Source organism: Eptatretus burgeri, chromosome 4 (genome assembly GCF_056783735.1).
Source record: "Eptatretus burgeri isolate ZD-2024b chromosome 4, Ebu_testis_v1, whole genome shotgun sequence".
In the NCBI taxonomy this organism is placed as follows: domain Eukaryota; kingdom Metazoa; phylum Chordata; class Myxini; order Myxiniformes; family Myxinidae; genus Eptatretus; species Eptatretus burgeri.
Window position 1 is genome coordinate 50356115 of NC_140964.1, and position 12713 is coordinate 50368827.

At 40.5% G+C, this 12713-nt stretch overlaps 1 protein-coding gene across 7 annotated transcripts in view; it reads left to right on the forward strand.

Moving 5' to 3' along the window:
* NPHP3 (nephrocystin 3) overlaps positions 1-11925 on the forward strand; it is a 146918-nt gene extending 134993 nt beyond the window's left edge. For 6 of the 7 annotated variants that reach the window (XM_085877954.1, XM_085877959.1, XM_085877958.1 and 3 more), the window contains 2 exons: positions 3175-3290; positions 9686-11925. In XM_085877954.1, coding sequence (XP_085734080.1) covers positions 3175-3290; positions 9686-9839 — 270 coding nt within the window. In that variant the 3' untranslated portion in view covers positions 9840-11925. The remainder of the gene's footprint in view (positions 1-3174; positions 3291-9685) is intronic. The other variant, XM_085877956.1, reaches the window with a different exon arrangement.
* The last annotated feature ends 788 nt before the right edge of the window (positions 11926-12713 follow it).

The following is a 12713-nucleotide window of genomic DNA, read 5'->3' on the forward strand; positions in this document are numbered from 1 at the left end:
TTCCCGCTGAAAATTCAAAGTACACTAGCTCCAAGACGGTTGAACCGAATCGAATGAATCTTTACATGCTTATAGACCGTAATGAGTACTACAACTTTGCTCATTTGCATAATGACCTATCTCGAGTAGGTCAGGGGTCAAAGGTCAATGAGTGCATTTTTTGGGTGAAATTACCATTCAAGACACCCTTGCTCCTACACGGATTAACCGATACGAATGAAAGTTCATACGTCCATAGTACTCAATGAGTACTACAACTTTGCTTCAGGACATATTGACCAATCTCTGCTAGGTCAGGGATCAAAGGTCAATGAGTGCATTTTTCTGGCAAAATGACCATTCAAAGCTCCTTTGCTCCTACACGGGTTAACCGATACGAATGAATATTCATAGGTACATTGTACACAATGAGTGCTACAACTTTGCTTCAGAACATATTGACCTATCTCGGCTATGTCAGGGGTCAAAGGTCAATGAGTGCATTTTTCGGGCAAAATGACCATTCAAATCCCCCTTGCTCCTACACGGTTTAACCGATACGAATGAAACCTCATAGGTACATAGTACTCGATGGGTACTATAACTTTGCTTCAGGATATATTGACCTATCTCGGCTAAGTCAGGGGTCAAAGGTCAATGAGTGCATTGTTCAGGCAAAATGACCATTCAAAGGCCCCTTGCTCATACACGGGTTAACCGATTCGATTCCAATTTCGTAAGTACTTAGTACTAGATTAACTCAGATCAGGGGTCAAAGGTCATCGGATGCTCGGCGACCCATAACCGCCTACCGCCTTGTCTTTTTATGTGCAGGATATCTCAAAAAGTTGTGGACGGCTCCAGATGAAATTTTGTGGACAGGTTTGTTGTGTGACAAGGATGAACTGAATTTTGGTGTTAATCCTGGTCCAGATATGGATCTGATAATAAATTTTTAATGATTCTTCACCATTGAGAGATAGTTCTAAACCGATATATAGCACGATATCTCAAAAAGTTGTGGATGGATTTGGATGAAACTTGGTAGACAGGTTGGGTGTGTGGCAAGGACGAATTGATTCAATTTTGATGAAGAGCCGAATCCGGACCTGGATACGAGAATTTTTTTAATTCTCAAGGTGATTCTTCACCATTGAGAGATAGGGATAGGGAAAGGGAGAGAAACGATATAAAGCATAATATTTCAAAAATGTATTGAGACTGATATGTTCTCATGGATCAGACATTACGTGACGGAGGGATGCACTCTACCGAGTGCCCTTCTAGTTTGTGTCTGTTTTAGGGTTGGGTTATCCATTCATTGGAGAAATCACAAAAACGTGATTTTTCAGTTAAAATGCTTTCCTTTGACTCCATTTGCCATAGAGATTGACATTCCATTGATGACCACTCTCATGCTTCCCTCCAAGGTTGTGTGAATCATTACTGCCCTAGTAGATATTGTGCTTGCAGCCTTCACCACATCCCCACCCGACATTAGAACACAACCACAGGACATCGGTGATGAGTTCCATTCGGGTAAATTCTCGTGGCTTCCGATTGTGGAATCATCTGATAACTAAGAACGGTAGTCGGTCGAGTGCATACCTCCGCCAAGCTGAACATTTTACGTTTTGTATCCCACTGATCGGCCGGATCCGTATCAGGATCTTCACCAAAGTCAAATTAATTCATCCTTATCACACACCCAACCTGCCCACTATGTTTTATCCGAATCCATCCATAACTCTTTACTCTTTAAGATATCTTGCTCACAGGCAAACAAACAGACATGGGTGAAAAGATTACCTCCATCCACCTTACGTGGTGGAGGTAAAAATTAAGAAACATTCTTGGATCCAGATTCAGATCTTCACCAAAATTGAATCAATATGTCTTTGTCACACACCCAACCTGTTGACAAAGTTTCGTCCAAATTTGTCCTAACTTTTTGAGATATCCTGCTCACAGACAGGCAAACAGATAAATATACAAGAAAAAAATCAAAAATTCTCGTATCTGGATTTGGATCTTCACCAAAATCGAATAAATTAGTCTTTGGTCAGCCACCCAACCTGTCTACCTTGTTTCATCTGAATTCTTCCACCACTTTTTGAGATATCATGCTATATATTGTTAATGGCCCTATCTCTCAATGGTGAAGAATCGCTTTGAAATATATATTTGTTTAATTCTCCTATCCGGATCCGAATTCAAATCTTCACCAAAATATAACCAATTCGTCATTGGTAGATACGTAACCTGTCCACTAAGTTTGATCTGAATACGTCCATAACGTTTTGAGTTATCGTGCCGCACTCAATACATTTCTGGCTCTATCTCTCAATGGTGAGCAATCACGTGAGAAATTCTCAGATCCAGCTCCATATCCAGATCTTCACCAATATCGCAATGAATCGTCCTAGTCACACACCCAACATTTCCAACAAAGTTCATCTGAATCCATCCATAATGTTTTGAGATATCGTGCTACATATCATTTTCAATCGTAGGTGAAGAATCACTGAAAGAATTCTAGATCAGGATCCACATCGAGATCTTCACCAAAATCTAATCATTTTGACTTTGATACACACCCAACCTGTGTACCAAATTTCGTCCAAATCCATCCATAACTTTTGGAGATATCCTGCTAACAGACAGGAGTGAAAACATAACCTCCATCCATCTTCAGTGGCGGAGGTAATAATGAGTGATTTATAGGGGGGAGGGTTTCCTGAAAGTTTGTGGAGTGAGCCTATAAAAAAACGATTATGTGCTGAATGAGAGAGCATGGAGAGAGGGTGAAGCTAGTTACCTTTTGCTTTATATAGTGTCCTGTTGGTCTAGTTATGTTAAATCAAGTTTGGACCACACTCGTCTGACTTCCGGCTTGAAAACCATCAATTACAGAGCCTTGGTTTTGTGACATTTGGGGGCTCATCTGGGATTTGAACGTTGTATGCAGGACGCCTATATCGTTGAAGTTTTTGCCCATTTTCCCATGTTACCAGCACACAATGGACTTCTATAGGTTCACTATTAAAGAAAATGGAGTACATTTCCTTCAATGCTCCATGCTCGCTTAAAACTGATGGATGGTCTCGCTTGTAAAAGGTTTGCTCAAAACTTGAATTTGTAGTGCCAGTTTGCATGTGCATTGATGATACTTTTGCTAAACCATTGTTCATACAGAAACGATATGATGAAGCGCTGCCTTTGTACAAGCGAGCACTGGATATATACGAGTGCAGCATGGGTACAAGGCACCCCCGCGTAGCTGAGACTTTCCACAACATGGCTGTGTTAAGGTGGGTGGAGGTCCAGAAAATTGAGCTCGTCCAAAAAACCTTTGATGAACTCAGAAATGTTTGGTGTGCAATAAGGACCTTTTAATGCTCCACCACCCAAAACCATACTATGGGAAGGTGGTAGGATGATTTTTACCCATAATGAACAAGTACACACAGTGTCCAACAGCATGGTGCCCAGATATTGTGGCTTTGAGCTGTCTAATTTTGGTTTGATTATTGAGCTGACCATAAACTGTAACCCTGAGGTTTTTCAATGCAAGGTGTTCCATCATTGAGTGCACTATCCTTCGAAAGGATATCAAACCAAGCACTTGTAACATTAGCTCTTGGACATTTAAGTTCCCACAGTTTCTTTCTGAAAGAGTCGGTGATTATGCGTCGGCTACTCTGGCTATATTCCTGCACTAATGTGCATAGATACCACGTGAGTGATGCAGGTGCTGCATCAGTAATCAGTAATAATGCGGCTGTTAAGCTTAATTCATAATTTAATCCATTATGTATTTGCTAATGATGACAAGTACTTTCAATGGATGAAATCAACAGGACGGCAATTGACGTATACTGACTGCCATGAGAAGCGAGGGGAAACTGACATTTGGACGTTAACCCTTCGCTGGAGGAAAACATGCAAAGGATTAACTCTGATAAAGGGTTAATGCTTAAAATGCCAAGTTCTCTTTGCTTCCCATGGCGGTTAGCATACCTCGATCAATATCCTGTTGATATCATCCATCATTCGCAGATCGACATGAACCTCACTATCAAGACCGGTTCTTCATTCGACAAGTACTCACAGTTGTGTCCATAGCAGAGACGAACACAAAATCTAAAGGAAGCAATTTGTTTTTTTATTTAATCACTGGAACAAATATACAGTAATGGTATTGCTTATTTGCAGATTCTGGAGTTTTTAGGTTCTGGAGATTTTTTTTTGATTTTACTCGCTTAACATGTCCTCCGCTTGACCTCCATCTGGTGTTTCATTAACATAGCTGTCTCTAGCTAACCAGGCTGGCTCGGCTGGATTATAATCTCCTGGCCTCACCAGCAGTGGGGAGTGTGCAGATGAAACTCTTTCATCCCGTATAATCCCCACTGATCCTTACTCTGGATCCTCACGATCAAAAGGATGCTGCCTGCAGATTGCAGTTGGGGGGTGGAAGTTAATCTCTTTCACTGTTGTAATTTTATTTTTCTTTATTCCTAAACTGGCCATCGCATAAAAAGGAAAGCCTGAATTTTAATAAAGGCTTTGCAAGAATAGGCTTTCATTGGAACGGAGTGCAACAAAGCCGTACCATTTCTTGGATCATTTCCTCATCCTCATGAATCCATCTTTTGCTGCACAACTCATTTCTATGATGCTTGGAAGTTGGAGGTGCTTCGTTTTGTGTAATCTTTGGGTTTGTACGTCCAGCAGGACCGCACGGAATAAGTAGGTCTTGTAACCATAATTCACGCATCACGATTTGCTTGAACGATAATGTTACCTTGTCACTGAAAACGTATTGTGGCAGAGAATACTCTCCTCCACATCGTTGTTTCAAATTTGAACCAAACAAAGGGCAGAATAATGTATGTACATGTGTTTTGGGTCAGGTTTGAACCACCCACGTACGTCTGTGACTTTTATACATCTTCAGATTAATAATCTTGATGGTGTGCTTGGCCTTCCTCATTTTAATTTCCTTTTGTTCACATTTGCTATCCAAATCTGCAGAGAGAACAAGCGTTTGCTCCAATTCACAAACCTTTTTCTGTTTAATTTACCTTCAGCATCAACTTCTCACCTCCCTCCCCCACCAATTCTAACACTTCCATTGTCCCCCTCCCCCACCCCCAACCTCTTCCCACCACCATTAACTGTATCATGCACAAACTAGAAGGGCACTCGGTAGAGTGAATAGCTCCGCCACGTAATGCCTGATCCACGAGAACATATCGGGCCAGATACATTTTTGAAATATCATATTATATACAGTACTGTATCGTTTTTGGCCCGATGTCTCAATGGTGAAGAATCACTTTAAACATTAAATAATTCTCGGATTCAGATCTTCCCCAAAATCGAATCAATTCGTCCTTGCCACGCACGCACCCAACGTGTCCACCAAATTTCATCCGAATCCGTCCACAACTTTTTGAGATATCCTGCACACAAACAAACAAACAGACAGGAAGGGGTGAAAAGATAACCTCCTTCACCTTCAGTGGTAGAGGTAAAAAGGTTTGAAATACACAATGTGTCAAGATGATATTAATAATCGTAAAAAAAAAAAAAAGTCGAATCCCTTTAGAAAGGTATGGGACATAAATCGTAATGGGGTTGCTCAAACGCTTAAAGACCAGGAAGGGCTTGGAGTAGTAGGTTGTAGACAGCAACCGCTCGGGGTAGTACTACTATTCTGACGTAGGAGCGTTAAAGTGGTGCCCGGAACCATCTTGCACTCTCCGTATCAGGATTACTGGTCTTACTTTCTGTCTCACTCAAACTGAAGCCACCGGGCTCGCTTTAATCTCTCTTTCTTGCAAACAAACATCACACACTTTGCTTACTCACTCATTTTCACTCCTCACTTTACATTCTCTCTTTAATTTCCCTTTATTTAAGGCCTGACCTTGATAAGGACAATTTAGTCCGTGACTGGAGCCTTCAACATAAAAATAGACCCGTATCTTGCCAAAAGGTGACCACGTGTGACTTCTTTAAGGTCACACTGAGGTGAACAGAGCTGCTATCCACCAGGAGCGACTCCTTGAGGAATATCTGCCTACGAGAGATTCCGATGAGAATTGTTCTACAGAGTAACCATGAAAAATATGCGTTCGCCTCATAACGTCACCAAATGACGTCATAATGTCTCAAGCTTGACATATCTAGAGAGCACTCATCGAGGTGTTCAAGTTGAGGTATTACACGATATGGTACCTAAGATTTCAAAATTTGACCTTGGGGTTAAAAACTTTCGACCTCCAGCGCCTAACCATGAAGGTCAAGGCCGATCGCCACCAAAAATTAATCAGCTGAGCGCCAGACCATGAACTATATTCCCGTGAAGTTTGAAGACGATCCGATCAAAATTATTCAAAAAATAAGGGTTTCGTCGACTCCCCTGATTTGCGACAAAGTGACCTTGACCTTTGAACTTGACCTTGAAAATCTTATGTGCTGAAAGGGACCTCTGTCGGCCTCTGATATGCGAAGTTACAAAAATTTCCAATGATAACTGTGCTCTGCAGAGTGATCGATACGTGATTACAGACAAACAAAAAAACAAAAACAAAAAAAAAACTAGCCCGAACCTCAACCATTGGCTGAAGGTTATCTTGCCAAAAACAAAAATATTTATATCGTCAATGACGTCAGCAAAAGATTCTGTCGTCAAATTATAGCTATATCTGAAAAGCACTCTTCTTGGGCTTCAATTTGAGGTACTACTCGATATTGTTAGTCAAAGATTTTAAAATGACCTTCATGATCGTCAACTTCGACCTTAGGCGCTAACCATGAAGGTCAAGGCCGATCACCACCAAAAACTAATCAGCTGAGCGCCTATCGATATACTATATATCCACCAAGTTTGGAGATGGTCCGATAAAATTACTCAAAAGTTAAGGGTTTCGTTGATTTTGATGTTTGACCTTCTGGTGACCTTGACCTTTGACCTTGACCTTCAACATTTTGTGTGTCGAAAGCTATTGCGCTCACGAGTATACATATCAAGTTTGAGAGCGATTGCACGAAAACTGTGATCTACAGAGCTAGTTGAAACTTGAAAATCAATTGTAACAAAAAAATAAATACACAAACAAACCGACGAAAAAACAGATCTTGCAAAACGCTCTGCGTTTGGCAAGATAAAAACATACAAGCTGACTAACATATCTTGCAAAAACTTTGTTTTGGCAAGATAAATAAAAAAAAAAAACATACAAGCTGACTAACATATCTTGCAAAAACTTTGTTTTGGCAAGATAAAAAAAATAAAAAATAAAAAACATACAAGCTGACTAACATATCTTGCAAAAACTTCGTTTTGGCAAGATAATAAACCAATGTCATCCCCAGGATGACCAGTATCTTGCCAAAATGTGAACATGAGTGACTTATTTATTCGATTAAAGTTACTCAAAGTAAGGGTTTCGTCGACCTTGATGCTTGACCTTTTTGTGACCGTGACCTTTGACCTTGACCTTTATATTTTCGTACGGTTAATGGTATCTCTCCAGGACCGTTGTACATGAAATATCAAGAGATTTTGATGAAAACTGAGGAAATAAAATTTTCATGAAAAATCCGTTTTTTCGTCATGACGTCATTAAATGATGTCATAGCGTCAAACTTTTGACAGATCTGGAAAGCACTTATCAAGCGCTTTCATATGAGGCATTACTCGATATGGTATATAAGATTTCAAAATTTGACCTTGGGGTCAAAAACTTTCGACTTCCAGCGCTAAACATGAAGGTCAAGGCCGATCGCCACCGAAAATTAATCTGCTGAGCGCCAGACCATGAACTATATTCCCATGAAGTTTGAAGACGATCCGATCAAAATTACTCAAAAAATAAGGGTTTCGTCGACTCCCCTGATTTGCGACAAAGTGACCTTGACCTTTGACCTTGACCCTGAAAATTGTATGCGCTGAAAGGGACCTCTATAGGCCTCTGATATGCGAAGTTACAAAAATTTCCAATGATAACTGTGCTCTGCAGAGTGATCGATACGTGATTACAGACAAAAAAAAGAATAAAAACATACAAGCTGACTAACATATCTTGCAAAAACTTCGTTTTGGCAAGATAATAAACCAATGTCATCCCCAGGATGACCAGTATCTTGCCAAAATGTGAACATGAGTGACTTATTTATTCGATTAAAGTTACTCAAAGTAAGGGTTTCGTCGACCTTGATGCTTGACCTTTTTGCGACCGTGACCTTTGACCTTGACCTTTATATTTTCGTACGGTTAATGGTATCTCTCCAGGACCTTTATACATGAAATATCAAGAGATTTTGATGAAAACTGAGGAAATAAAATTTTCATGAAAAATCCGTTTTTTCGTCATGACATCATCAAATGACGTCATAGCGTCAAACTTTTGACAGATCTGGAAAGCACTTATCAAGCGCTTTCATATGAGGCATTACTCGATATGGTATATAAGATTTCAAAATTTGACCTTGGGGTCAAAAACTTTCGACTTCCAGCGCTAAACATGAAGGTCAAGGCCGATCGCCACCGAAAATTAATCTGCTGAGCGCCAGACCATGAACTATATTCCCATGAAGTTTGAAGACGATCCGATCAAAATTACTCAAAAAATAAGGGTTTCGTCGACTCCCCTGATTTGCGACAAAGTGACCTTGACCTTTGACCTTGACCCTGAAAATTGTATGCGCTGAAAGGGACCTCTATAGGCCTCTGATATGCGAAGTTACAAAAATTTCCAATGATAACTGTGCTCTGCAGAGTGATCGATACGTGATTACAGACAAAAAAAATAATAAAAACATACAAGCTGACTAACATATCTTGCAAAAACTTCATTTTGGCAAGATAATAATATGATTAATAATGTCGGCATTGAGAATTTTTCAAATTATTGAACTCAGTATGTTGTTGTTGCTGTGTATGAAGCATACACCATTTTAGTAGAATCAGTCAGTCGTCCTTGCGAGTACGTTTCTTTGTACATATGAGGAAATATATTTTCTTTAACATTAGCACTGCTCGAATAATTACTCAGGGCTGAAGGAATATCCGAGGGGTAGGTACGCACTGAGCTGTCTCGCCTGGGTTCGAATCTCGACCCAGGTATAAAATGTAATCCTGGTGTTTCACATTCAGGGTGATTCATCAATGTGTGTGCCGTCCCTCAACTGGACATTAAACTGGTCATCTGGTCTGCCGGCATTAGTTGTGGATGTTAAAGATCCCCCAGTGTCCTTTGCAAAGAGTAGGCAAACTGTCACTTGCACCATGAACAAATTACAAATTCCTGACCTGACTACCACTGGCATAAACTGCTTTCAGGCAGAACAAAATACACAGGACACACACAAACACACACACACACACACACACACACACACACACACACACACACACACACACACACACACACACACACACACACAAACACACACACACACACACACTGTGGATACTTTGGAGGTGGATACTTTGAGGCCTGGTAGGTCTCCATTCCATGTCCTGAAACCCACACATGTGTGTAGATAGCAACCAACAGCAACTTCCATGTGCGCGCACACTCGTATGTACACGCACACATGGAGGTGAATGCTTTGAGACCTGGAAGGACTCACATATGGAGATAACAACCAACGACACACTCAAAACCTTCCACTGTTTTCCTCCCCATAGGTATGAGAAAGGTGATTATGAAGAAGCTGCAGTGCTCTACAAACGAGCACAACAGATGAAGGAGCGAGAACCATGTACAGTGGAAAGACCATCCAGGATTGAACTTCCAATCAACAATAGTTCCTGCAGCTCCCAGCTACATATGCTGCTGTGACTGGCCTGGACATATGTATCACGTGCACTCCATTGGAAGTTGTAAGTTCGTGTTTAGTGGTCAATCATCAGTGCGTTAATTTGGTGGTAGCCTGAATTGTGGCTCCTTGTCTTTTCAAGAGAATATGCTCAACACACAGCAAAAGGTTTCCAGTAGATTGTCACTGCATCGCTCACCTGGTGGATGGTTATCTTTCTATATATATATATATATATATATATATATATATATATATATATATATATATATATATATATATATATATATATATATATATATATATATATATATATATATGTAAATACAATTTGCATGATAATGTCTGAACGGGGTAAACATCATCACCACAAAACGTATAATGCTGAATGGTACTTCATTTAAACACTCTTGGGTCTGGACAGTGCATGTGGAGATCTACAAATATCGATATTCATGCAATTTCGAGTTATGTGCATTTTTGTTACGCACATTGGTAGTGTATAGGATCAGTACCGGTTTTTGTTGCGCACCTACCGGAGGTAAAAAAAACAACAACAACAATATAGCCACAAACTATTCAGTTAATTCTGTCAATGTATAATTACCTTTCTGTCGATTTATTTCACTGAGAAACATTAGCAGTCATAACAGTTATTGATTTTATATATATATATATATATATATATATATATATATATATATATATATATATATATATATATATATATATATATATATATATATATATATATACTGTCAGAGGACATTTCAAGCAAGCTCCATAAATATTCCACACTCCCTTGGGAACAAATTACCTTATAAACATAACATGGGACTCCTTACCAATGCTTCCACTTTCTTTTCATGCACATGTGAGTTGTACAAAAGAATGCTGTGCCAATGCCTTGTGTGAGCAGAAGCACAAATTTTCATGGGCGGTGTATGATCTCAGAGTCACTGTTTTGCATACCTACCAGAAGTAACACTGATATAACCACAAATTATTCAGTCAATTCCCACCAACCCACCCCTCAGATTCCCCAAGGAGGCTGGGAAGGCGCGGGCTGGAGGTGAAGATGGGAGAGGGTGAGACACTGGATGGGGGAATGTCCAACAAATTATTTCCTTTTTGTCAATTTACTTCACTGAGAAACCTTAGCAGTCTTAACAGTTAGTGACAATTATGCCGACCTACGGTTGGGAGTGGGGTGGGGGAGGACTTGAAGAAGAAAAAAGGGGGATCTGCAGACCTGAGTTTGGGAGGTGGTCAGAGAGGGGATTGAGAACTTGGAGAGGGGGTTTTGAGGACTTGGGGTGTGGAGGGGGCTTGAAGACTTGAGGCTGGGAGGGGTGGGGGAGGGTGGGTTGAAGAATTGAAGGAAGGGGTTGAGGAATTGAAGTCACATTTTACATTATGAGGAATTTTCATGGGTCCCTGCCATTATGCTCTCAAAGCACATTCCTGGCAAACTTCCTAAATATTCCACACTTTATTGGGAATGAATTCCCTTCCAACTTCCCAGTGGAACTGGGTTATCCGCTAGTCTATACGCAGTATTCTGAAGCAAGTGTTTCGATGTCCGCTCGAGAACCATTGGTTGGACAGCTGGCTTGCCGCCACCCACAATGTAGCCTGAAAAAAATCGTGTGTCTGCCATTTGGTGCTATGATAATTTGCCTAAGACATCTTTGAAAGTGTCATATTCTCAATCGCCATGCCCGTTCAAACATCCATGCCCGGAATAATTTTTTTCCGTTCAGTGTAAAACAACCGAAACAACTGTTCAAGGGATCATCAAAATATCGAAAGGTTGGAGCCAACAGGCATCATAAGCCTTGTGAAGGTGACAGTACATATATGGCTCAGGCTTTAGGCCTTATAGGCTTCAGGCCTCTGGTGTCAGCTGATGGCCCAGTGCAATTGCACTTATCTGAGCTATATAACCATGATGTATTTATTAGATACGCATATAAGCTGTAGGCATGTTTTTGCTTCATGTACATAAACTGGGTTATTTATATTTTAGGAAGCGATTGAGTCAGATGCCTGTTGCCTATACACCACCCAAATAAAAAGATATGTCCGATGAACGTGTTGCACGCTTGGAGCAAGATCACCCGTAAGGCGGGTTCGCTGCTCATAATAACAACAACACATGCTCTTCCATTCCTCACAATTGTCATCATGAGACAGAATTAGTACCAGTGCATTTTTTGCAGAGGTCAAACCATGGGGTTAAGTGGAACCGGATGATTTCAAATGAACATGTAAAGTAGGTCAGTGAAAAAGAAAATGATTTCTGGTCGTGTGGATGTGAAGATGTGGTGAAGTACAACCTTACATACACACTGCATGGTAATGAACACGTCTTTTTCATATACAAGATCTTGGCTCATGGAAGACTGATGTTGCTGACAGTAAAAAGCAAAGAACTGACAGTGCAGTAGTGGGGCAACAGTTGGACACTGATCAAGAGAATGAACACACTGGAAAAGGTGAGGAATGAGAAGAAGGAGGGGGAGGTATAGGTATAGAGGTAGAGGAAATGAACTAACCTGCAAGTAAGAGGTTTGGATTATATCAAGTAATATGGGTAGACAATATTGTGGGTAGGAATTGCAGAGGGGGAAGGGGCAGGAGATAGTAGTACACTGCCAGTTTGAAGTTTTTGAGGGAAGAATGTGTTTGAACCATCTGCGGAAGTCAGTTCCACAAATGGAAGAAAGGTGGAATAAAGGAGTGATGGTGAGTTTTAATCCCTAATTTTGGGAGTTTACCCAGATGAGGGTTATTGTAAGAAAGCATTATCCTGCTTGAGTTGGAGAGGGTTGGAGGGCTGAAAGAGCAGTGGGAGCAAGAGCGGAGAAAATTGGGTGAAAAACATACAAAAACCA